At 41.4% G+C, this 27,098-nt stretch overlaps 5 protein-coding genes across 12 annotated transcripts in view; 3 read left to right on the forward strand and 2 right to left on the reverse strand.

Annotated features, from left to right (window-relative positions):
* LOC106137283 (protein nubbin) overlaps positions 1-4,525 on the forward strand; it is a 160,125-nt gene extending 155,600 nt beyond the window's left edge. For all 5 annotated transcript variants that reach the window (XM_060947657.1, XM_060947658.1, XM_013338090.2 and 2 more), the window contains 5 exons: positions 464-632; positions 1,038-1,289; positions 1,495-1,647; positions 2,017-2,258; positions 2,364-4,525. In XM_060947657.1, coding sequence (XP_060803640.1) covers positions 464-632; positions 1,038-1,289; positions 1,495-1,647; positions 2,017-2,258; positions 2,364-2,510 — 963 coding nt within the window. In that variant the 3' untranslated portion in view covers positions 2,511-4,525. The remainder of the gene's footprint in view (positions 1-463; positions 633-1,037; positions 1,290-1,494; positions 1,648-2,016; positions 2,259-2,363) is intronic.
* A 2,737-nt stretch (positions 4,526-7,262) lies between these two features.
* LOC106137286 (uncharacterized) lies at positions 7,263-15,557 on the forward strand. Of its 4 annotated transcripts, none has more exons than XM_060947626.1 (8): positions 7,263-7,422; positions 9,019-9,108; positions 11,514-11,607; positions 11,907-12,152; positions 12,681-12,754; positions 13,272-13,409; positions 13,661-13,834; positions 14,221-15,557. In XM_060947626.1, exons 1-8 carry the CDS (start codon positions 7,387-7,389, stop codon positions 14,290-14,292), a joined length of 924 nt encoding a protein of 307 aa, XP_060803609.1. In that variant the 5' UTR covers positions 7,263-7,386; the 3' UTR covers positions 14,293-15,557. The 4 variants fall into 4 exon arrangements, with proteins under 4 accessions (XP_060803609.1, XP_060803608.1, XP_060803610.1 ...); XM_060947625.1 differs by having other exon boundaries at positions 13,661-13,820; XM_060947627.1 differs by having other exon boundaries at positions 13,661-13,771.
* Positions 14,797-16,202, forward strand: LOC132902504 (polysialic acid O-acetyltransferase-like). The gene is made up of 2 exons (XM_060947777.1): positions 14,797-14,803; positions 15,547-16,202. The coding sequence occupies exons 1-2, from the start codon at positions 14,797-14,799 to the stop codon at positions 16,200-16,202; spliced, it is 663 nt and encodes a 220-aa protein (XP_060803760.1).
* On the reverse strand, positions 16,202-18,574 carry LOC106137285 (uncharacterized). Its single transcript, XM_013338091.2, has 2 exons — positions 18,409-18,574; positions 16,202-17,943 (listed from the first exon to the last, which is right to left on the reverse strand). Exon 2 carries the CDS (start codon positions 17,822-17,824, stop codon positions 16,511-16,513), a length of 1,314 nt encoding a protein of 437 aa, XP_013193545.2. The 5' UTR covers positions 17,825-17,943; positions 18,409-18,574; the 3' UTR covers positions 16,202-16,510.
* A 3,779-nt stretch (positions 18,575-22,353) lies between these two features.
* LOC132902505 (uncharacterized) lies at positions 22,354-26,167 on the reverse strand. The gene is made up of 3 exons (XM_060947778.1): positions 24,816-26,167; positions 24,142-24,237; positions 22,354-22,429 (listed from the first exon to the last, which is right to left on the reverse strand). Exons 1-3 carry the CDS (start codon positions 26,165-26,167, stop codon positions 22,354-22,356), a joined length of 1,524 nt encoding a protein of 507 aa, XP_060803761.1.
* Between the last annotated feature and the right edge of the window lie 931 nt (positions 26,168-27,098).

Raw genomic sequence — 27,098 nt, forward strand, 5'->3', positions numbered from 1 at the left:
AAAACAGGTTGACTAAGCAGATATACAAGGAGAGTGTGGAGGGAAAGGTCGGAGTGGGAAGACCTAGACGAACGTATCTTGATTAAATTAAGGACGTCCTGGTAAAGGGTCAGGTCAAAAGTACCCGAAACCGCCGAGCTTGCATGAAGAGAGTTATGAATGTGGATGAAGCGAAGGAAATATGCAGAGATCGTGGCAAGTGGAAAGAGGTAGTCTCTGCCTACCCCTCCGGGAAAGAGGCGTGATTTTATGTATGTATGTCATTTCTTCTCACTATCACCACTACCACTAAATTTGTTCCTATAGTTTATTTTTTTTTTATTTAAACTTTATGCACGTAAAATGTACAACAGGTGGTTAATGCCACAAGGCATTCTCTGCCAGTCGAACGAAGTTATTAAAGTTCCTCAAAACTTGTTGAGAAACAAAGGACACCTTCAAAAACCAACAAATTCCGTTGCAGACAGCGGCAGGCGCGGGCAATGCTCTGGCGCAGCTGCAGCACCTGCTGCTGACGCCGGGCGCGCACTCGCTGCTGCTGCACTCGCAGGTGCAGCAGGCGGTCGCGCAGGCCGCCGCGCACCAGCTGCAGCAGCTGCAGGCGCGCGCGCACCACCAGCCGCAACTCACTGGTACGGACTTCTCATTCCTACACCCAATACAAATGGAATAGGTTTATGTAGAAGTAGATAGGTGGAAGTAGCTGGTCAGACGGTTCGGCTGGATCTGACAGGTATTCGATAAAAATCAGTTGTAAGCAAAATAGGATGCATTTCCCAACAAAAGATTTATATATTTGGAAACTCCAAATTCAGCTTGTAGCTTGATGACTTGTGATTTGGGCATCAATCAGGCCCATCGATATTTCTCTAATATTTATATAGAGGTTGTGAAAAACTTGAGAAATTCGCCTTTCAGGTTTCTTCCTTGTTCTAATAGAAGAATTCTAATTGAAAACTTTCATTATTTCCACCGTGAAAACAGAAGAAGTTTCAATTCAGTAAATATTAATTAAGTATTATAATACTGACTTCCAGACGGGCGCTCCCCGTCGCCGCGGCGCACGCCGCCGGGCGCGGCCGCGTTCCTGACGCCGCTCACGCCGGGCTCGGGGCGCGCGCGCTCGCCGCCCCGCTCGCCGCTGCGCTCGCCGCACGCGCTCGCCAACACTCCGCTGCATGCGCACGCGCACAAACCGCGCGCGCTCGAGCCCGCCGCCGACGACACCGCCGACTTGGAGGAGCTCGAACACTTCGCCAAGACATTCAAACAGAGGCGGATAAAACTCGGTGAGTATATATCTTAAGAACGACATACTAGTTAAGTTATTCCATTGATCAGAATAGAAAAGGGAAATCAGATATATGTATGCATTCAGTACTTTTATAAACTGAGTTAGCTATTGACAAAGTCTAAAATTGAAATTTATGTATATATCAAATAATATAACTTGTTGACTTCCCAACTTTGATACATACTAAATTGTGAGTGCAGGTTTCACGCAGGGCGACGTGGGGCTCGCGATGGGCAAGCTGTACGGGAACGACTTCTCGCAGACCACCATCTCGCGGTTCGAGGCGCTCAACCTGAGCTTCAAGAACATGTGCAAGCTGAAGCCGCTGCTGCAGAAATGGCTTGAAGACGCAGGTTAATTTCTTTTATTGATGTATTTTATATGACGTAGACTTAATTGGTTACTTACATGGTTCAATACTTTAGCGGGTAGCCCATAAGTTTAATGATAGAATTAGTCACTATCTCTATAAAAATTCTGAATCAGACGGAAGAACAATACTAGCGATTTGATCTCAAGAAAACAAAAAGGAAACAAAAACGTGGAAAGTTAAGTGGCTGGTATTAGAATCTGTTATAACAGAGTGCTGAGAGTGTGAGAAATACAAGCCAATTTTTGGAAGCGCGTATGATCTAAGTGGAAGCAGAACTCTATCAATTACATTACTTCAAGTATTATGTTATCAGGCTAGTTTAATTTTTGATCATATGTTAATTTGACAGACTCGTCGCTGTCGGGCAGCGGCGGAGGCGGCGCGAGCGCCGGGCTGGGCGCGGGGCTGGCGGAGGCGGTCGGGCGTCGCCGCAAGAAGCGCACGTCCATCGAGTCCGGAGTGCGAGTCGCTCTGGAGAAGGCCTTCCTCCACAATCCCAAACCCACCAGTGAGGAGATCGCGGCGCTGGCCGACGCTCTGTGCATGGAGAAAGAAGTCGTGCGCGTTTGGTTCTGCAATCGGAGGCAAAAGGTCAGTCTTAACGGTTATGCTTTAAAGTATTCGTAGCCTCACATTGCTCGTCAACACTTATCATGTATTTAGATTAATAAATAACATATAAGTAATTGGTTCCAGGAGAAACGTATCAACCCCCCGGCGGGTGAGAGCGGCCCCGTGAGCGGCGTGCTGCCGCTGGTGGCGCCCCACGCGGCGCACGCGCAGCCGCACGCGCTGCACGCGCTGCAGCCGCTCGCGCTGCTGGCGCGGGCGCCGCGCGACTGACCGACACATATCCACAGACCACACGGCTTCTTCATTTACGATGATGTCTGAGACAGTTCACGCGCGTACCGTGCGCGGAGTGCGACACTTGGAGTTGAGAATGCGAAAATAATTGGACATTTAACACAGGGTTTACTGGTAAAACATTGGTAAAACATATTATTTAAGGGTTAAATCAGTGGATATATATCTCTCATCGTTCTGTTTGGATTATGTCATCAAAGTAATGTTTTATCAGCAACCCTGTTTATATATCACTCATCTTTTTTAAAACAACAAACACCGAGGGAGCAAAAAATGTTGTTACATAAATATGTATTTTATCGCAATAATTAAATTTATTCTTTGTTTCTACATATTGATCTCCACTTCTTCTATGCTACCCTTGGTCAGTATCTCAATATACTTTCAGACATTCAGGATATTACAGTGAAACATTTTATGAGTCTGAAAACATTTTAAAGGTAATTTTAATACATATTATTAAAATAGCAAAATTTTAATCACCTACTATCACCGATAAATTTTCTCCAATATTTATCTCCAATATATTTCTAAATTGATACCAGTGTCCAAATGCGTGGGAAGTGAGTTTATGGAAATTCCATCGATTGGGATTTTAAGACAGCTGACTAGCTCGTTGGAATCAACTACGCAATCATCGATGTAACAAATTATGATCACATCTCTTATCTGCTAAGCTTTAAGGTCCTATTCACATTCAGCCAAATTGCTAAGTCCAGGATAGTCCGATAGTATTTCCATTATGGAGTAGTGATTTTATTGTACATATATTAGTGTTGGACCATCCATAGGTATGACTTCATGTGAACCGAACCTTTGAGCTACACAGGACATCGTAATTCATAGGTTATTTTGAATGACCAAATGTTATATTCCTATCAAGGCGCGTGTGATTTCAATATTTTATATTAAATAATAAGTTCTGTGGTGACTGGCTGAACGGACTTAATACGATTTTAATTTTAGAACATTATTGTAAAAGACGCCCTTAACAGTCAAACATAATTTTTCTCATAGCAATTCCAATATAAAAATTTCTGAAAAATTTTGTATTTATAAATTGATACAATTATTAAAATGCGCGACTGTTGAGGGAGTTTTAAAAGATTATATTAGTACCATGTACAATATCATTTCGCAAGCGATTTATTTGAACTATCTTTGGGTTCACAACATAATTAGTTTTTAGTTTTTGTCATTAAAACACATTACAAAGTGAATTTTCAAAAAGTAATAACCAAAGATATCTATTACAATAATGCGTCGCTTCAAACGATGTTGTATAGGGTGCGGCCTCATCATGTGTGGTGTGGGCTCTGTCTAACATGATGTTGTATTATTATATTCTAATTGAACTGTGAGTTGTAGTAAGTCCTACGGTAATCATAATGTAGGGTTGACTAACGTATTGATGTAAGGCCAGCCTCAAGTCGGCCGAATACCTGGCCGGAATTCCTAATCTTACTCCGGCTATGAAGACATGATATTTAAGTATTAAAGTTATTAAATACACTTCCTATACAAGTAAAAGACTTAAATAGAGAAATCGTTAGTTTTTATGATCACAATTCAAGAAAAAAATTATGATCATTATACTATGCATGTACACGATTGATCATTATTTTATCTTTTAATACAAAATTGATGTACCTACCTAAATTCTTTTTCTATTTATGTTTATGTTGTTGACTTGTTTGAAAGAAGCTCATCATAGTTTATAATGTACGTAAGTGAGAGTTCCGGAGGGTATCCGCCTGCCGGACGCGGGCCGGCCCGGGCACGAGCCGGACGCGGGCCGGCCCGGCGCACGAGCCGGACGGTGTTGTACATAGCCGCCTGTACAGTTAGCGTAGATGTATATAGGTGTATATGATATGGGCGACGTAGACTAAGTTTATATTCGTGGATGTATTTATGTGCGAGCGAGGCCCGGCGCGCTTATCAGCGCCGGTCGTAGATATCTGTATGTTACAATAAAACATGATAGACTTTGTATGCGTTTCATTTTACTTGTCGATGCTTTTCTAACCTAATTTTTTGCTTGAACAAGCGTCATCGTGGCCTCGGTTCGGTCCTCTTAATCTCTTAATCTGCAGTTAAACTCAAAGGCTAGAGAGCACAGAGGAGGAAGTTAAGATATATGCCTGGTTAACGTTTGTGAATTACCCATGGGGCAGGTAACTCATTCTATCTGCGCCTGCGACCTGCGACCAAGCATGAGTAAATCGATCTTTACGAACAGAACTAATAAATAAAATTTATGATCGAAACTCACGCCTGATTGTCATTGAAGTTCAACTACAATCACGTTTGCAATAAAATGGCTTCATTTTAATAAATTGTGTTCATTTACTAGGCATTTTTAAATTGTTGTTTTACACATAGGTGACATAGGTAAGCACATAATCTTTAATTTCTGAGGATAAACAGAGGAAGGAAAGGCCATATTCAGCTAAGATGAGCTTATTATAGAACTGAGATTCAGAGATATTAGTCCACCGCCAAAAACGAAATCCAAATGAATACCTAGCTTTCATATGAAGCCGCTGGCGCACACTTACTTTATTAGTATTTAGTAATAAATTACAATGTTGATATAATAGTCGAATACACATTGTTTGAGCTCTACTTATGTACCTACTTTGTATATAAAGTCGTCCTCACAAAACCGAGAGGTCGCTACTGTGCACTGATCAAGGTGGCGCCATCTAGGTAATATGCACAGTAACGCAGCGCAACACTAGGGTATGAGTCTCAACCTCGTCCGCATATTTACTCATTCACTCGACACCGCTTCGTTGGAGCCGCTCAAAGTACTAAATAACGTCGAAGGATGTTTGTAGGTGGCGAGGTACAATATTGTCCAAAAGATTTTCAGGCTCAGCGCCTTATCAAATTGGCGATTTACTTGGTGAAAGATTAGATCAAGGGGACAGTCGAGACCGTAAACTAACTAGAAGTTAGTTACATAAATTATATTTATTATTTTATACATACATATGGTCACGTCTATGTTCCTTGCGGGGTAGACAGGACCAACAGTCTTGAAATTATTTTATATTCGGTATTTTATATCCTGTTATTATACTAGTATTGATGAAAAATTCAGTAGGTCGGTCGGTCGGACTATGGCAAGAACAAAGACACATGCTGAATGGACAACTGTAATATAAATAAAAATAATATTATTATGGGATGCTAATAATTTTCTTATTTATTCATTCAAAGATGAAAAGTGTAAAAAGAATGAATGAAAATGTGAAAAGAATGAAAATGCATAAAATTATGCCTTTCTTTCAGGGGTGTACCCCTGAAAGAAAGGCATAATTATATGCAAATATGAATGTATTTAAGATTTTCTTATCCTTAATCTTTACTGCCTACATTTCTTATCACGGTATAAATTTATCTTTATTAAATAACCATAAAAGACATTACATAAGTGACTTATAATAAGTTTTAAATGTCGTATTAATGCTTGAACTAGAGTGAAAGATCTCTCTGTATTTGAGGTGCTACAGGTGCTGGACCAGATTCGCCGGGTTCTCTGACAGGACGCCTGCACCGCCGTCAACGACTCGGTTCTTCAGGAATATTACTGACATTGTCAAAGGCTTATCATAAAATACCGCCTTCAAGAAACTACGGCAAAAGAACAACAATAGGAGTAATAGTCCAATAAGAAACGAAGGTCATAAAATAGGCCTCATGGCCTTTGAAGGGTTAAAATACTGACACCTGGGTAAGGATGAATCATTGCCTCCTTATAGATATAATGTAGGTACTCTAACTTGCTTACCATCAGGTAGTTTGAAGACAAATGTACCGATATTGTTTTTGGAGTACCCTTCACGATAACATGGTAATATTTTTAAGAATTCAAATCGGTATCAGTTTGGTAGTAGAAGTAGTTAGCAGTAGATAGGTAATCTAGATGCGAGCATCCAGCTAGACGCGAGACGCGAGGCCTGATCCCCGCGGTTCATTGGTCCCGTCTGCCGACACCGGCAGGAGGGGGGGCAGTGGGGGGAGGGGGCGGTCGTGACCCGGCATTGTTTGCGCCGCACATTAACATACTTACAACAACACCTCACTTGTACGAGCGACACTATTCTGCTATGGTTCTGCTACATTTCCTAAAATTCAGGTTTGTTCCGCGTCGGCCCGAAGGACAAGCAAGAATAGGACCACTCCATCTCTTTACCATGGATGCCGTAAAAGGCGGGTAAGGAATAGGCTTTAAACTTGGGATTCTCTTTTTAGGCGATGGCAACCTGTCACTATTTGAATCTTAATTCTATTATTAAGCCAGACAGCTGAACGAGGCCACGTTCAAGACTAGTCTTTACAAGACTATTGATTGTTTACCCCGCAAGGTATAAAGTCGTGATTATACATATATATATGTTGGCGAAACGATGATATCAGGATGACTGGTGATAGAGTATAGAGATTATGATTGGTCAACGAACTCAACTCATGATAAGATCCATTGGCACCATGTTCGAACCAAACAGATAGAGATAGGATCAGATGTCTCATCAAATTTCTTGATGAGCCTCACTGAGCAAAACAACAAATGACTCTCTCCTACGTTCATTGGGTTGCTTGCAATCTGCCCGTGTTTGATACATTCGGTCGCATTGTTTCATGCCTGGCTACGATCAAATCACAAGCTGAGTAGGAAGACAATATTAAAATACTATGATGTAGTAATATAGTACACACACACCCGCGGCTGTTAGGTGCGAATGATACTCGTGAGCAGCGCGGCAATGATCGCGAGAGATACCGCGCTATCAGTGCGCGATTAGATACCGACGCGCGCGCACCGCGCCGCCCGGCAGACGACATGGCCGTGAAGGATCGACTGGCCGAACTTAGAAATGTAAGTCGTACACATATTTCTTGTGGCAAGAAGTCTTCAGAAAGCTGCAAAATCTGCGAGTGTTATATTTCTATTAAAAAATGTGAAGTGATCGATAAATCAGTTAGTGCACGGAATACGAACAATGTTCGTCAACATTGTCCGAAATTACTAGAGCGAAAAGTTGAAAGTGATCAAAGCAAAAATTTCCTTACTGTGCTTCATATTCTAGAGTTATCGCAAAAATGGGAAAAACCCATGAAAAGCGCGACCGTGAACCAGCGCCGACGGTGTTTGATCACTCGTCACGTCAGCGTCGTGTGTGGAACATCTCGCGAACGCCAGTGTCACGTTGCGAACTCAAATTATTTTGGTATCTTCTTGCCAACGGAGTCCTAAGGATATGAGATTAAAAGCTAACTTTACTTTATTTTTTAGACAACCATTAAGCATAAGTACACTGCCTTTCCGTGAATATCTAGTACGTATCTAACATATCCTACTCCAAGATCTCTTATCTTTATATAATTCTATCAAACTTATTGCTAACACGTAAAAAGATATAACTGTACTAATAAACTTTTATAAAAATATAGTTCAATTGTGAATCTGACATATCAGAATAAAATAGAGGTGATTAGCAAAAATAATAATGATTCCAATGAAGGATAATGTACTCGATGACATCTACCTTGTGTTAGTGATTTGTGTTTACAACAAGCTCTTGAACTGTGAACTTTCAAAGTGCATGTCTGCACTAATGCTCACTTTATGATTGCTTGAAATTATGTCGCCAGTCAGTGATTGAAACATCCAGTAGTAGTCTTATACGGCTGATGTTCTGAAGTACAGGGATTTGCTTAGCTCAGACTCGCACATACGAAATCTGCCTATTACAGAATATAATCCTAAGTAAAAGTTATGATTTATAATATGATGATTTTCATGAACAAATTGTGTATATCTGAACAAGCTTGTAAAGCACGAGGTATCAGATCGCATGTGTCGGGGAAATCATGGCTGCGTGCCCGCGTGTGCCGCCAACGAGCGGCCGGCGCCGCTCCGGCTGATCACACGTTACTCATCCCATATACATTGGTATTTTGATAATAATTACATAAAGTACAGAGAAATTAATTTTAGATGCGTAGATGTGTTTGAATGCCATTCTATCAACTTATTCATACAAACTACTCTTATTCTGTTTTGCGAAAGATCGTGCATTAAAATTATGTTTTCTTACAGTGTTATGTACCAGGGTACCTACAGATAATTACATAGCCTACATAATTTAAGAATGTTGTTCAAATCCAAAATAAATACCTATATATAAAAATTTGTTTGCCCCTTTTTTTAGGAAAAAGTGGCAATCCCAGGGTTCTCATCACGGAGGTGGCATAGCATTATCTTGCTATATTGCAATAACAATACGCTGCGCAAGACAGCTGCCCGCATGAAGCAACGTGTTTGGTCCACGGGTTTTGTCCATTAGGAGTTTTCTATTAAATAAGGAAATTATTTATGTTATGTTTTGACCTATACCAATTCTCGTCTATTTGCTAACTGCTGTCAATTATTAAGTTCACTTTGCAGTGATATATTTATGTGTGGTTCCAGGCGAGTGCGGCGCGCGGCGTGTACCACGACACGGTGGAGATCGGCGATGCGGCCGTTGCAGACGAAGACATCCGCCAGACCTTCAGTGAGGTCAGCATGATGCCTGCGTACCGTGAAAACTGCCGCAAATGGGGGCAGAAGCAAATGCAATCCCAGATATAAACACGCACTAAACCAATAAAATTTTAAATTTGCATAAAGCATCACAAAGATATTATGGTATACATAATACAATCCGAACACAGATAATACAGATACCAGTGGTCTTAGTAACAACTATAAGAAAACAACAAGTAGGTAGGCCGTGCTTTGCCAATATAACGGCTTTTTATGATATAAAAAATAGAAAGGAACTCCATTGATTATTTTGTATCACAAGTATGGTAATTTGAGATAAGATAATACTATCAATAAAATAGTTGCAGGAATACGATTTGTAATACCAGTCTCATTTATACGGGTCGGGTTTGAAAATATTGTTGCTTTCCTCAGCCTGGTAATACAAATATAGCGGTACATTAAATATCATTCAACTGATAAATACAGTAATTGCGACTATCTGCTTCTCTCCCGGGTATCCTCACGCACAATGCCGTCACATTAAGCAGATAATCCGTAAATAGGAAGTCACAATTAGAGGATGACGCGCGGCGCTGGCGCTGTTGGCAGCTCATCTCATCTGATTGTGGACATCGTTGTAAGTTTATGTACGGTGAGGAGGCAGATAGCCCAAGGGGCCTGTACTCAAGCTAATGAATGATCGAACACTTGAGATGACCCAATAAAAATACACATGGTCACCACACGTTCAAATCCTACCAGGAACATGACTATTTTCCAAGTTATATACATAAGTTTGACCGTTTACTTATGTTCTTACGGTCAGGCAAAGCATAACCATTATGAGTTATGTTCCCCTGCAAATGTTGCGGAGTGTAGAGGTGACACGGGAGCCACTTCACGTTAAAATATGACTTTAAAATATGAATCCAGGATTGTTCTCATAGGTGCACCCTAGGCTCCTCTCTAGACAGGCGGGAACGCGACCGCCAGAAGAATGACGAAAATTAGAAATTTTTTATCGGGAATTTCCAAGTTGTTGATCCTTGTTCTTCTTCCCTTTCTCCTGGCTTTAGTCCCGGTTGTATCCTCACCACTCTGGAGAGGCACCGGGGTATGCCTTTGACTATGGATCCGGTATTAGGTGAGTCAAGTTTTTACACGAAGCTACTCCCGACTGACCACCGCAACCTTTGTTGTTCACGATGTTTTCCCTGACCGTAAGAGCATCGGTAAGTTTTCAAACTAAAGTACACAAGTTCCAAAATAGTCATTGGTACATAGCCGGGGTGGAATAGGAACCTGTGTCTTTTTGCACCAAACACATTTTAACCGGGCACATTACCGATTCGACCACCGACTCTATTCCATTTTCATCATTAATCCTTGTCATTATCGCCAAGTATTATCGCCAATATTTCTTAAAGTAGTTTGTAACTAATACAAATTATCCTATCGTGATATATCCGCGTTTTGCCGGAGTGCATCTACCTCTAATTAGCGTGCCCGCGAAACAATTTGGTTCCCGTTAGTGATGATAATGAAACTTCCAATAAAACAGTTAATTGCCGTTGCTCACGTTTTGTTTATCAATGATTCACTGCAGTTTTTGTTATTACTACTATTGGCAACTATCGATTCCACTTTGATGAACCCCATCACATCACGATTGAGTCCAGGATTTGCCAAGTACCTACTTCGATCTGAAAATCCAGTTTGATAGTTTGGTTTAATGTGATTCGACTTAATGATCTGTGTGGTGTCATAGGTACTTCACGGACTTGTAAAATTGTTGTAAAATTTTAAGACTTTAGTCTGAAAAGTAAACAGGCTAAGGACAAATGACGTCACGCGGCGATAGTGAGTAGGATTGAGGCCGCGCCCACTCCGCGTTATCAAGCTGCTTCGGATGACCGCCAGTATAATGTCTTGTTATCTTAAATATATATACGAAAAGCCTAGGTATTAGCACATAAACTAGAATTTAACTTTTTTGAAACAAATTAGCCATCACGAACTTGCGTAGGTAAGTAGTAAAAACTTTCAGAATAATTATACAACTTGTGGAAGATAGGTTTACTATGGCAACAAAAGATTAATTAATATGGATGTGGCAACTGAAAAGAGTTAGTAGTCTAGTCTCAAAATAGAGTAGTCTCTGTTTACCCCAGCGGAAGAAAATAATGTTACTGAGTCACCCATGAGTGCAACGGAGAACACGAAGTGATAAGTAACAATATCGTGATTTTATCTCATTACTGTAGTTTCCATTCTCCTTCATACATACCACGTTGTATACAGAGTATACAAAGCCAACTATTTCGGAAAGTCTCGGTGATGTTAAAAGTTTTTCTACGAAGATGTTAAATCAGGATTTGGGCTAAATTTGAAATGAAATAGAAGCTAGTTGTTATAGTGGACGGTGTACATTGCAGGTGGAGCGTCTGCAAGGCTGGCTGCGCGAGCTGGCCGGCAACACGCTGCTGCTGAGGAGGCTGCACGCGGACCCCACCTTCCACGCCAGCAGAGGTACCCACTTCGCAGGCGTCTCGCCCGAGACAGCTTACGACACAACATCTCTTCTTCTTTTTCATCTTCGTCTTTGATTTTAGTCATCATTTAATTTGTGGCTTTAAATTTTACCTACCGTTTTAACCACGTATCACACCAACCGCTCAGACGGAATCGGTATTTTAGTTTATCGTTTATCTCGGAGATCAATAAATTATTTCTTATTGTGCAATGATCATCATGATTTCCCCTACAATTTCAGAACTACTTAAGTTATAGAAACGCTGCTTGTCTGATCATGATGCTCTCAATTTCAGGGTTACAAGACGAGTTCGACTCGATCGTGACTCAGTCGAACGCGCTGGGCACCAAGCTATGCGGCGCGCTGGTGCAGTTGGAAGCCAAGGCGCGGTCGGGCCGCAACGACGCGCGCGCGCGCATCTGCCGCCTGCAGTACGCGGGCGCGCGCCGCCGCGCCGCCGACGCGCTGGCGGACCACCAGCGGCTGCTGCAGGCGGCGCGCGACCAGCAGCAGGACCTGCTGCAGCAGCAGATCAAGCTTAGTTAGTACTCTCACTTTCGTTTGACCATGATCCTGGATTGGGCAAATCACGATTCTTACGAAGCTACACCCGGCTGACCTCCGCAACTTTTGCAAGGGAACCAACCCTATATTGGATCATGGTAAAAGTGAGATTGGACCAATGTGCCTGTTCTCTTAGTCGCCTTTTTCGACATTCATGAGAAAATTAAATTCTTAAGTGCTAAGAACGGCACAGCAGTTAGTACTCCTACCACTCCACACTAATACGAAAAAAAATTTTTTCAACAGTTTTGAATTGTCTATCTCTGTATTCTGTGGACGGGTCTGCTTACCCTATAGGATATTATTATGTGTGTATGCTATAGAAAAGTTATATATTTGTAACAAATAGATAAAAAAAAATACTCAACCGATTGTAATAAAATTTGGCACGAGACAAACGAGACCTTCCAGAGCAATCATTACTACTATTAAGTACCTACTTACTTTGCAAATTACAGAAAAGTTAAACCAAGTATTATACATTATATGTTTCTGTTATTTTCAGCAAACTTGACCATTTCTGATGAAGAATGCGAGGCCTTGCTCGACTCAAAGAACATATCCTTGTTTGTTGATAATGTGAGTAACATATATCTATGTTCTACTTGATTAAGATAAGCATACACTTTGTGACTGAAACGTGTCCCTTTGGGTCATATTGTATTAAAAAAAACCTCGTCAAATCACCTACGTTGGGTAGCGGTCCTTGTCATCAATGGAACATAACCGTTGTATAGAGGTTTCCTCACGATGGTACCCTCCACGTGATGGAAGCCGTTAGCATTCCACCTTAAGTACAGTACACTGCTCTGATTACAGACTGTACAGTTACAATGAAATTAGATAATTAAAGCTGTATGTATGTTGCAATTGTGTACAATAAATTTCTTAAACTTATCCCATACCATAGCTACTAGGTACGCGGGGCTTTACATCCACGGGAATCTCCATCAAAATAAGTAGCTTATGCAGTTTTTTGTCTCTGTAACAAATATCAGTGCTACAAATTTTACTTTATTTATTAAAAAAAACATTTTTTTTCCTTATGATGTTAGTATTGAAGGTTGGATTGAGTTGAACGCATCTAATGCTGCAGGTGAAGGCTGAGACGGCGCAGGCGCGGCTGGCGCTGCGCGCGGTGGAGGCGCGGCGCGACGAGCTGGCGCGCGCGGAGGCGGCGCTGCGCGACGTGCGCGACCTGTTCGTGCGGCTCGCGCAGCTCGTGGCCGAACAGGTTCTACGTGTTCACTAGCTACCTGCCGCCATGAATTCCCTCCATTAAGGGCTACCACACACCGGGTGAACCTGCAATATTCTATATAATCTGCTATTCCCACCGCAGTTCACTAATTCATACTGCCACCCGATGTCACTGATACACGGCATCTTCAGAATACTTATACGTTACAATATACACAAATTAAGGTTTTTAATCGCTGGTAATGTTGGATTACAGGTTTTGATAAATTTGAATGTGCATTTCAGCAAGAGCAGATCGACAGCGTGGTGCACTTCGCGCTGGCGGCGTCCGACTTCGTGGAGAGCGGCGAGCAGCAGCTCATGCGCGGCGCCGTCTCGCACAGGAAGGCCAGCCGGGTGAGGCCACCTTCCGCTGACCTGACACGAGGCAGCTGCACTTCCAAACGTGACAATTTTCTCGTAATCATATCGTAGCGTAACCTAATCGTATATGCCGTGTGGTTTCCTCCACTTTAGAATAGAGCTACTCCATTTATTTATCATAGATGCCGTAAAAGGCGACTAAGAGATTGAGAACATTCATTTAGTGTTTTATCTTTTACCATGATCTGATATGGGTTAGGTGTCCCTGCATAAGTTGCAGAGGTCAGACGGAAGATGCTTCTTCTAAAACCCTGACTTACTCAATCTCGGATCATGGTCAAAAGGCGCACCCCGGGCTTTTTTTTCAGAAAGGTCAAGATGTTATCGAGGATGACGCCAGCGGGAAGAACACATAAAACTATTACACGCCAAATTGGCGTCATTTTGTCATAGACATAATTCAAGCCTATTATTTGTTTCAGAAAAAAATTCACCTAATCATTTGTGTGGTGATCGGGTTCGCTGTGGTGTTATTAGTGCTGGTGATCACGTGATCATAGTTATAACAGGCCTGGATCCGACCTGATGAATGACTAATTCAAGTTTGATAAAGAAACTATCTATGTTCAGAGCGAGGCGAACTGCTTTGCGCTGCCCAACGTGTTTGGAATTATGTTTGTCCTGCAGTGACGCATTTAATTATAAGTATATTAAGTAACTGACCAAAAATAAAAAGTGAATCATTTGACACTAATCGCACTATTGAGAGATTGCTGAGAGCTGAGAGCCATTGAGCGGTTTCCATCTAGTGTAATGTCACAAATTAATGTTTGTATGAAGTAAAAGATACTTATTGTACGTATCATACCTAAATAATGTAAAATATAAGCTAGTTGTTATTTAAGGAAAATATATACATAAGTTAATTATAGTTGAAATATTCGTCATTTGATACAGTTCCTAAAATCATTCTGAAATGCATAAAATAAATCACTAATTTCTTCTTCTTCTTTATCAAACCTTGTCATCTTCGGAGAGTGAAAGAAAGAGGTGAGAGTATGTTTTGTAAGTGAAATTTTTGACCTTGACGTATTTATACTGTAAATTTATGCAGAAGTTGAAATTTGTCAGTAACAGTAATTAATCCAAGGGCTCTTGTTCATAAGGTCTCTTTTCAAAATGTCCGTATTATGGCTCTTGCAAATTTATAAGGTTTGCCTGACTAAGAAAAGTACCTATCATTAAAATTGCTTTTAGGAGAATTTATAACTTGAACCCCAAATTTATGTACTTTTATGCTTTGTTTATTTTTATTAATTTTTATATGTCCTCTGTATGTTACCTTTGTGAAGGGTCAATAAAACAAAAACAAATTATCATCGTCATTGCCATTCGAAACAAGTCAGGCGCTTAATATATTAGTTTGCTGTTGGTCGTATGTTTCCTGGAAGTGGACAGAACCACTCCAATTTTCATAAGTAAAAGCATTATACGATATTATGTTGTGTGCCCGGCGGCCGCCGCAGGGTACTGGCGGAAGTTCCGGGACCTGTTACGGCATTCACATATAAGGTTACTTTTGGGTATTCCTACTTATTTTGAGTACACTAATGTGATCTCATAATAAATTATTTTTTCTTTCTTCTTTCTTTACTAACATAGTATGAAGAGTTCTTATGCAGAATAAAACCTTGGCCAAATTATTTCCACAATCCCAAAACTTTAAATTGAAGCCAACAGTTGAGGACGCGACGAGAAGGTCACAGATGACACAAGAGTGGTAACAGATGATACAAGATTGGTCACAGATGATACAAGATTGGTCACAGATGATACAAGAGTGGTCACAGATGACACAAGAGTGGTAACAGATGATACAAGATTGGTCACAGATGATACAAGATTGGTCACAGATGATACAAGATTGGTCACAGATGATACAAGATTGGTCACAGATGATACAAGAGTGGTCACAGATGAAACAAGATTGGTCACAGATGATACAAGATTGGTCACAGATGATACAAGATCGGTCACAGATGATACAAGAGTGGTCACAGATGAAACAAGATTGGTCACAGATGATACAAGATTGGTCACAGATGATACAAGATCGGTCACAGATGATACAAGAGTGGTCACAGATGAAACAAGATTGGTCACAGATGATACAAGAGTGGTAACAGATAATACAAGATTGGTCACAGATGATACAAGATTGGTCACAGATGATACAAGATTGGTCACAGATGATACAAGATTGGTCACAGATGATACAAGATTGGTCACAGATGATACAAGATTGGTCACAGATGATACAAGAGTGGTCACAAATGATACAAGAGTGGTCACAGATGATACAATAGTGGTCACAGATGATTCAATAGTGGTCACAGATGATACAGGAGTGGTCACAGATGATACAAGAGTGGTCACAGATGATACAAGAAACAAACAGCAGTAGATACTTTAACATTTTATTGCAACAAGATGAAAATAATAAAGAAAGTATTATATTTAGTCTAAAATAAGAAAAAGCCAGACTTCTCTTAGGAATGAGAAAACATGGAATAATTGTTATATGTAGCGGTAAAAACAAGTAACTTAAAAACTGATATATCAAAACTGCCTCCCCACAAATCCTCTAAGAAGTAATAAGGGAATATTACATTATGCGTAAAGGTTGTCAGTAAACTTTTACGGCAAACGAAGTTGTAAAATTATGCAATGAACAAAGAAAGCGTAAATATAAAATTACTTATTCAATTGCCACTAAATTAATCGAAATTTCAATTCTTGATGCTTCCAGGCGATAGAATCTTCATTTAGATAAAGATATAAAATTATGATAAAGAGAATTAATAGCATGCCGAATTTATAAAACAATTCCTTCAATTTTTTCCAAATGTATTCCAATATTTTTTTAAGTAATAAAAGTAGTAAAACAATAAAAGAGTATTTTTTGTTTTTATTTTTCTTCTTGGGTTCCGAAGGTTCTGGCGACGTGGGCGCTCCGGCATTAGCAGGCGGCCGTCTTATGTTTGCCAGCCTCTCCCTCTCTCTTTGTTCGTTTGCCAGCCTCTCCCTCTCTCTTTGTTCGTTTGCCAGCCTCTCCCTCTCTCTTAGTTCGTTTGCCAGCCTCTCCCTCTCTCTTAGTTCGTTTGCCAGCCTCTCCCTCTCTCTTAGTTCGTTTGCCAGCCTCTCCCTCTCTCTTTGTTCGTTTGCCAGCCTCTCCCTCTCTCTTAGTTCGTTTGCCAGCCTCTCCCTCTCTCTTAGTTCGTTTGCCAGCCTCTCCCTCTCTCTTTGTTCGTTTGCCAGCCTCTCCCTCTCTTTTTGTTCGTTTTCCAGCCTCTCCTTCTCTTTTTGTCTTCGTTCTCTTTCTTGCCGCTCCTGAGTTTCTCTTCTCTGTTTCTCACGATTTTCTTTCCGTTTGCGTTCTTTCTCCTCTTCCTCCCGTTCACTTCTGTTTTTAGCACTCACTTCTACATGGGTCGATACCAGCGCAACCTCGGCAACCAACACAGTTTTTTCTATAACCTTTTTTACAACCCTTTCTGAGGTATTCTTAACTAAGATATTAGTTGCTTGCGCAGTCGAAACTTGAAACGAATTCTGAAGTGTTTTCTCTCCGACACTTGCAATGACTTTTTTTCCAGCATTTTGTATAGTTTTCGAAACAGCTTTCTCAGAAATTTGAGTGGCGGCGCTTGAAACTCCACCCATTCCCAAACCGCCCACTCCATCCACAGTGAGCTGCACCCCTGTCGATATTATAGATTTAGTTGGGTTTTTGCCTTCTGCAATATCTTTTCCAACCTTTGCACAATTGTGAACAATCCCTTGCGGTTTGCCCGCCACCCCCGAGGCCAGCAGGTCCGCCGCCAGCCCGGCGTACATGGCGCCCAGCGCGGCGCCCGCCGGCCCGCCCACGCAGCCCGCCGCGCCGCCCGCCAGCACCGCGCTCGACCTGCTGGCCTGGTACATCGCTTGGTTTCCTCCGTCGACATCCCCAACCATATAGTGGAACGTTCCTTTTACGTGACCCACGACGGGTATTGAATCTAGAACGTTTGATATGAAATTCATCTTGTCCTAACAAATAATTGCTACTCCACACAAAGAACACGCAGATTTTGTAAACTATGACTCTCCTCCAAGTTGTAGCAATAGCAATGTGTTCTGCACTGGAGCGATGGCAGGAAAATCTGAAACAAAACAAATATTTTCAACAAACAGGTTTGTAAAAATCTAAATATAAAAATGTAATTAAGAATTTAAAATGACACAAACTTAAGATCCCTTTAGAAATACCTTACCTATATAAAAGATACTTTAGTATATATTAAGTAATAATTTTAAAAAAATACGTTGCGATGGGAGACCACTCATAAAATCATTTATCAATTTGATGCGGTATAAAAATATCGAGCATAGCAGTAGGTCAGCCATAATGATTGTACTTCTTTTATACTTCGTTTTTAAAATGTATGTATGTATATGAACCTAAAATTCATTTCGACGTAACCTTAGACTCTATATGTGAGCTCGAACCCTGTCTTCTTCGGTGAAAAAGTTACATATGTTATGTATGTTAAAACATTAAAAAAATATATTTTGTTAAGATTTTTTAACTACAGCAAAATGAACAAATAATGAGTATACGTTCTTACCTAACCGAACTAATTCCTGCCTGTATGAACACAAACAACACAATAACTTATTATAATAAAAACCACCATTCAGTCCCAACTCGAATACATCACTATTTCATTTAAAAAGTATGTTAGGAGCCTCTTGGTTACAACGAGGTAAATACTACATGCGTGCGTCGGCGCAGTGTTGCCGCCCCAACGGTCAAAGCCGTAACACCGTAGGAATAGCACGCGGGAACAACAACAGTCATTGGATTAAGAAGAATATTATTATGTACAATGGCGGACTTATCCCAATCGGGATTTCTTCGGGCAGCGCACATTAAGAGCATTGAGGATGCGTTACAATCGTTACGTTCATTTTGCAGTCCAAATGTTTGACATATTTCTTAATATGTACTCGTACAATATTGAAATTTCTTACATTTCTATTAACATAATACATTTCGTAGGTACAATCACGCGTCTCTCCCGGACAGATAGGCAGACTGCACCTTCTGCTTACCATGCTTCGTCTACATTCATAATTCTTTGCATGCGAGCTTAATATTTAATCTGTGCTACAATTTAACTCGATTGTTCGTACGTAATTGTGCTTGTAGTAGTAGCTGCAAACACAGCCGGCGCCGCGCCGGGATTCCCGAAAACTTGCGCACGCGCCACCGCCGCGCCACCGCTGCGCCGCGTGTGTGCGACGAGGTCACCGATCAAAATAGTATTTGTTATGATTACGAACAAGATAACGGGTCTGCTTGCTATCTCTCTGACTGTAAATTCAGTACAATCTCAGGTATATTGATATGGTGTGTTCATTTTCATTTCATACTTGCGGGCCGCCACGGTTTCGCTCGTGCCACATAGGCTATACTCGCAGATGATATCGATAGCCTATTTAACAGTAACAAAGAATCATAGTTAAAAACTGTATAATATTATACTCACTTCGCGACAGGCAGGCTAACTCAATATGTGTAATTAAATACATATATACATATCTATACTAATATTATAAAGCTGAAGAGTTTGTTTTGTTTGTTTGTTTGTTTGTTTGTTTAAACGCGCTAATCTCAGAAACTACTGAACCGATTTGAATAATTATTTCACTGTTAGATAGTCTATTTATCGAGGAAGGCTATAGGCTACATTTTATCCCGGATTTTCTACGGGAAACGTCAACAATGCAGGTGGAAGTTGAATGAGTCGGCCATCTGCGAGCTTTCCACGCGAACGCTGCGCAAACCAACAAAGATATAGTAAAACAATGTACTAAAGATGTGAAGTACTCATTTTTTGCCACAAAAAAGTCCGCGAGAGCATATATCTATCTCTTAAGGTTTACTTACTATAACCACTTTTATGTTCATTTTTTAAGATTATTTTTTCATTATAAACATAAGTTATTTTGAAACCAAATTTCTTTAATTCAGTATTAATCCTTATCTAAATAAATATGTTTATTACTTTCGGCTTTTCATGTAGACTAAAAGTGCCATTTACAGTATATAAATCAGACGAATAGGTTTTGAGATAATATAGTCGTTATAAGCAATTTTCAGCGAAACATTTAATACGGCGAACCAGCGTTCTTTCTAATACGCGTGACCGCCTTATCGCCTGAGGAGGATGTTTGCAAAAATAAATATGATGCCCAAAATAACTATTCCACGCGGACGAAGTCGCGGGCACAGCTAGTGTATAATATATTAATTGCATAATGCCGTCTTCTAGTTGTTTTTATCTTTTGTTTAAAAAATGGCATGACAAGTAGCATAATTTACAAAATAACATATTATCACGTTTATATACCTTGAGGGGTAGACAGAGCCAACAGCCTTCAAAATACTGAAAGGCCACAAGAATTGAGATTCAAATCTCTCTTACTCTCCTACGAAGGCGTAGGAGAGTAAGAGAGACAGAGCTAGCACGCTAGCGATTTCTGGAGTGTACGACTTACTCTTTCGAACTTGCGTGAATACTAATAAGCCTCATACACGTAGATTAACTCTATTTGACATTTATATAAGATGTTTGATGACAACCTCGATTTATTAACGCTTTTCATAGATTATAATTACAATAAATTAATCAGAACATAAACTTTGAAATTATTTTACGAAACAAAACTTTCGGAAGTAAAGAGGGAATTTATCGTGATCAAAATAATTTTAATCATCAATTATCGAGTAGATTATAATCTACATACTTAAATGAAATTAACAAAAATGAATTGAAAATACCAAACTGGAACTTTGCATCTCGTTTTGATTGTGTTAATATATCCCTCGGTTTCTTTTCTCTCTGCCCGTTATATCTATTCTGATTGATTTTGTGTCAAGGTCAGTCCTGGCCTAGCTTTGGACTTACAGTCGATAAAGAAGGAATTAAATATAATACAAATATATCGAACCATAAATCACTGACTAAAACGAAAATAATTTTCATTCAGAAAAACAAGGCTCGACCTTCATACAATGATCTATATTGGAAAAAGTCTGTTGCATGTTAATTATGTCAGTATATTATGTTGTTATCTCTTTGTCTTAAATGGTTGCGAAGATCTTTTCTAGTAAGATAGTTATACTAGAAGTGTTAACTTCCAAAAAATAATCGTATAAAAAAACTAAAAAACTACTCTTTTATTGCTAATCGAACTAAAAAATAGAAAATAAATAATAGTTTAAAAAAAAACCAAAAAACTACGCTTTTATTGCTAATCGAACTAAAAATAGAAAATAAAAATTAATGACAAAGGAATTATAAAACAGTAGTAGCAAGTCGAACAAGTTATAGTCAATTACCGCCGATTAAAATTATAACAAAATTAAATTTATAAACAAATTTAAATCGGAGAAAAAAGCGTGGGGTGCATTTTACTTCATTTTCATAACTCTCTTGTCATAAATATATGCGTATCATTCCTCTTTTATATATATCATAAATATATATAAAAGAGGAATCCCAAGTTTATAAGCCTATCCCTTAGTCGCCTTTTACACAGAACTTATAATTTCTATTGAAAAAAGTTGTCATGGCGGCGGTGGAGGGCGCGCTGTTCGTGCGCACGCGCCGGCTGGTGACGCTCAGCGACAAGTGCCTGCTGGACTGCGGCCCCGGCCCGGCCGCCCGTGCAGCCCCGCCTGGCTGGACGCGCCCTACGCGCACCTCCACTTCCTCTTAAACAACCGTAACGAGCGATTTTACAACGCGGTGTTGGAGGTGGCCCCGGCGATCCGGCGCAGGCTGGTCGAAGGGGAGCGCGCGAACGTGGAGCACCAGCGGGTGCACGTGGCGGACTTCAGCCGCTTCGTGCAATGTTATAAGTGCCTACAGTTCGGGCACACTAATAACAAGTGCACCGCTGAGTCCCACCCGTGCGCCCACTGTGGCTCCACTGAGCACCAAATCAACTCGTGCCCCGTTCGCGCCGATCCGAATAAGACGTGCTGTTATAACTGCAAGTCAGTTCGTAGCGCCAACACTAGCCATTCAGCCACCGACAACAAAGCATGCCCGCGCATAGTCAATGCCATGAAAGCTCTTCAGGATAGCACTGACTATGGCTATTAGCAGCACGTTGGCCGCCCTTGAAGCAAAGATGCGCCTTAAGAAGAAGGAAGAGCCTTGTAATTTAAAATTGTAACTTTAATTCTAATTCTAGCGCCTTGTCGAAATGCGAAATCGCCTCGCAAAATTCAATATTACATTTTAATCATAACAGTCACAAATGCAAATCAAAAAAGCAGATCTATGGCACCTTAACATAAAAACACCGCTCAAGATAAATAGCGACGGTGGGTATCTGTATCAAATAGCAGAGACCCACCAACGCTACACTTATCATACAACAATACAGCATACCCATTTAATAAAAAATTAATTACCAAACAAATCACTTAGCATCTTAAAAAAAAAAAAAAAAAAAAAAAACCTAACCTAACCTAACCTAACCTAACCTAACCTAACCTAACCGACCCATCTCTTGAGTGTCCACACCCGATTGTTGTACCTCATTCTCTTCGTCTCGACGCCACCTTCGATCCTGCACACCCATTTTGTCTGTTCATCCCAGTTTTTCATATAGTTTTGCCGATTTTCGTTCCTAACGGTTTTTCTTCAATTCAAATACCTATTTTTGTACCTAGACTCAGTTTTTTCCTCCGAACCCTCCCTAAATACATCTAAATACCGTTCCCGCTGCCTATCCCTACATTTTGAGCCCTTCCCGGAAAAAATCCGTTCATATTTGCCTTTGTTATTTCTGTTTTTAGTAGTTTCAGCTTTCGAAAATCACACTTTTTTGCGTTTAATTCAAATTTTTTCTATCGAACATTGTCTTACTAGTTTCTGTCTATCATCCCGGTCGCCATCCCCCATCTTTTGATATATCAATCGTTGAAATCTGTTCAGTAGTTTTTAAGTTATCGAATTTTTTCCGGTTTTCATATACGAACTGATGACAAAATATGGGATGCTCAAGCGGGATTTCGAAAGGGAATGGGATGTACTGATCAGGTCTTTTCCTTGCGGTGCATAGCCGAAAAGTTTTTGGCCAAGAGTCAAAAAGTCTATTGCACATTCGTAGATCTGGAAAAGGCCTATGACAGAGTTGAGAGGAATGAATTGTGGTCAGCACTTTCTATGCATGGGGTGAGCAGTCTCTTAATACGAGCACTGAAATCCTTATATGAGGATTCGAGTGCTTGTGTCAGGATAAACAGAGCGCACACTGAGTGGTTTAAGATTGAGAAAGGCGTTAGGCAAGGATGTGTTGCGTCACCGTGGCTGTTCAACCTATTTATGGATAGCTGTTTGACAGATTTGAAAGAGTCTAAAAGTGGATTAAGGATGAATGAGTTACTCGTCAAATGTCTGCTCTATGCCGACGATCAGGTTATACTGGCGTCATCAGCGGAGGAGTTACAGGAGATGGTAAACTGTATGCATGAAGCTTTAAAAGAGAAAGGAATGAAAGTGAACGTAAGTAAAACTAAAACACTGGTTTTTGAAATGGAGAAAGAAATGACAGCATGTAATATTTTGATTGGAGGAGAAAAAGTGGAGCAAGTGAAAGAGTTTGTATATCTAGGATCAAAGTTTACATCAGATGGCAAGTATGATAGTGATATTGAAAGGAGAGTGAACGCGGGAAACATGGTGAATGGAGCTTTGCATGCCTTTATGAGCAGTCAGAAACTATCCAAAAAGGCTCGACTGGCTGTGCACAGGGGCGTGTTGGTCCCGACATTAATGTATGGGAGTGAAAGTTGGGTATGGCAAAAGAAGCATGAAAGCAGAATAAATGCAGTGGAAATGAGAGCGTTAAGGAGTATGATGGGTGTGAAATTGAGTGACAGGATAAGGAACAGCGTGATAAGGGAATGTTGTGATGTGAAAGAAGATGTAGTTACAGGAATAGAAAAGGGTATGTTAAGATGGTTCGGTCATGTGGAGAGGATGAATGAAAGCAGGTTGACTAAGCAGATATACAAGGAGAGTGTGGAGGGAAAGGTCGGAGTGGGAAGACCTAGACGAACGTATCTTGATCAAATTAAGGACGTCCTGGTAAAGGGTCAGGTCAAAAGTACCCGAAACCGCCGAGCTTGTATGAAGAGAGTTATGAATGTGGACGAAGCGAAAGAAGTATGCAGAGATCGTGGCAAGTGGAAAGAGGTAGTCTCTGCCTACCCCTCCGGGAAAGAGGCGTGATTTTATGTATGTATGTATGTATGTTCATATACGAACCGAGGTTACCTTATACCTCGCACCCATAGAACGGGCACCCATCTCTTGAGTGTCCACACCCGATTGTTGTACCTCATTCTCTTCGTCTCGACGCCACCTTCGATCCTGCACACCCATTTTGTCTGTTCATCCCAGTTTTTCATAGGTTAGGTTTTTTTTTTTTTTTTATATACTAAGATTTTACTGTTGGCATGAATTTTCCAATTTTAGTTATGCTATAAATTGTGAACAAAATGTAGCGTTGATGGGTATCTGCTATTTGATACAGATACCTCATCGTCGCTATATATGTTTAGCTATGTTGTTTGTGTGGTTATGTGCCATTGATCTGCTTTAGGTGTGTTACTATGCTGTTTATAAGTTCTAATAAGTATTTTGTGGCTTCTTCGGATTTGGATAACAAGTTCAAGTTAAATGGTTCTAGGTTATTTTTAAGGCATATCATTGTATATTTTTCACGCTTATTGTGGAATATAGGGCAGGATTCGAGGAGGTGGTGAACGTCCTGAGGAGTCACGTCGTCGCAAGGACAACGATCATCCTCAGTGATTTTATATTTGTGTAGGTATGACTTGTGATACCCGTGTCCTGTTAAAATTTGAGTGATAGGGAACGAGAGTTTGACATACTTTCGGAATTGGGCTATTGAAGAGATGGATTTAAAGAAAGATTTTGTTACAGACCCTTGTGGGGCCGACTCATATTCGCATTGCCAAGCGTCCAAAGTGCGCTGGCGCAGGAGTCGCTTGGCGTGTGAGAGCGGGAAATGATTTAGCAGAGTTGCGGTTTTCTTCTCTGCAGCCTCCTTAGCCGCGACATCTGCTATCTCATTTCCCACTATGCCAACATGAGCCTTGGACCAGACGAATTTAACAGTTGTATTGATAGATGAAAGGAAGGAGATGAGGTGGTGGATTCGATTTACTAATGGGTCGGTATTGCTGCGATCTTGGATGGCCTTGAGGGATGATTGAGAATCGGAGAAGATAAGAGCTTCAGTGAAATGAGTATTTGCGTTTGTAAGCCACTTGAGGGCTTCTGCTATGGCGAATAGCTCGCACATAAATACTGAGGCGGTGCGGCACAATTTAAATTTCTTTATTACGGGTCGCTGTCCTTCCATCATTACCACAAACGAAGCCCCCGCTTGCCCGTCTTCCTTTTTACTGCCGTCGGTGAAAATATTGGGGGCATCAGGATTAATAAGTGCAGTGGTGTCCTCTTGCGTTGTGGCTTCGTCATAGGTAATGGTGACTCGTTTGGCCGGGTGTAGAAGGCCTCTTACTTTGGTCTTTGAGTACAGTGCTATGTCATCCGGTAACTCCTGGCATATTCCTGTCTTTTTGGTCTTGTGAATTTCGAGAGACTCGTCTATTACAAGATGGAGTGGGGGGAATTGAGCTATAGCCAGGGCTGCGACCGCCGAGATGGTGTGGAAGCCGCGGATTGCCCTGATGGCAAAGCTCCTTTGGAAGGATCTGAGGGCTCGACGCACGGAGTAGAATTTGGTAGCCGAGCCCCAGATGCCTGCTGCATATGTGATTATTGGGACGATGACTTGTCGGTAGATACACTCGACATTCTCGGGGTGAACTCCCCAAGTTGGTCGGACAAATTTGCAGATGTTTTTCAATATTTTTGTGGCTTTGTTGAGAATATAGTTTACATGTTGAATGAAATTGAGTTTTGAATCGATGATGACTCCCAGAATTTTAATTTGATCTGTTAATGAAATTGTGCTATTTGCCATTTTAAGATTTGCCTGCTTAGTTTGCGGTGTAAATGAAATTGCATGGGTTTTGTCAGAGCCAAACTTGAGCTTGACGCGTTCTCCCCAGGAATTAATATCATCAAGGCAGATGGAGGTGGTGGCTTCAACATCCTTCCGTTCTGCTCCCTCAACTACCAGCAGTACGTCGTCCGCGAATGCCTGTATGTGAGCGCCCTTAGGCAGAGGCAGGGTGAGAAGCTCGTCCAGGATTAAGTTCCAAAAGACCGGGCCACAAGCAGAGCCCTGCACACAGCCTTTTGTCATTGTCTTTGACGCAGTGCTGTTGGCGTAGTCCAGTGTGACGGTCCTGTCCGAAACGTAATCCAGGACGAGGCGGTAAATATTGCATAGGTTAGGTTAGGTTAGGTTAGGTTAGGTTAGGTTACCACTGTGACGGATGTGCTGACGAGGACGCCCAGCACACCTTGGAGGTTTGCCCAGCCTGGGACCAAGACCGCGCGGAGCTTCGCGCGGTCGTGGGGGACGACCTTTCCCTGCCGGCTGTCGTGAGACAGATGGTCGACAGCGAGAGGTCGTGGACAGCAGTGCAGACCTTTGCGGAGAGCGTCATGCTCCGCAAAGAGGCGGCGGAAAGGGTGAGAGAGGACACGTCCGACGTCCCCATACGCCGCCGGCGCACTGGGCGCAGGAGGCGGGCATACGCCCTGCACCTGCTGCCCCCACAATAAGGGCCGGTCGGGCGGCGGAAACGGGATTCCGCTGCCTGGCGAAACGGCCCTGGGTTGAAGGCGCGCTTGTGCCAGGCGCGCCCTCCCCTAGCGGGTAGAATTGAAGGCCGACGGGTCACCCCGCTGGCCGCTCCGTGGAGAGCGGCCGAGCCGAGGCCGCCGTGGAAGCGGCCGCCGCGTCAGGAGTATGAGCGAGGGCAGCTCACACTCCTGGCAACGAAGCGGTAGGCGATGGCACCGTGTGGTTTTAGTGGGTTCAAGCCCCACATAACCCGTCCGACTTCCCGTAGCCGGCCGGGTAGACGAAGGTCTTTCCACACGATAAAAAAAAAAAAAAAAAAAAAAAAAAAAAGGTTAGGTTAGGTTAGGTTAGGTTAGGTTAGGTTAGGTTTTTTTTTTTTTTTGAGATGCTACGTTGTTTGTTTGGCAATGAATTATTTATTAGATGGGTATACTGAGTATAACTGCTTGATAAGTGTAGCGTTGATGGGTCTCTGCTATTTGAT

The sequence above is a fragment of the Amyelois transitella genome, chromosome 14 (genome assembly GCF_032362555.1).
Source record: "Amyelois transitella isolate CPQ chromosome 14, ilAmyTran1.1, whole genome shotgun sequence".
Taxonomy (NCBI): Eukaryota; Metazoa; Arthropoda; class Insecta; order Lepidoptera; family Pyralidae; genus Amyelois; species Amyelois transitella.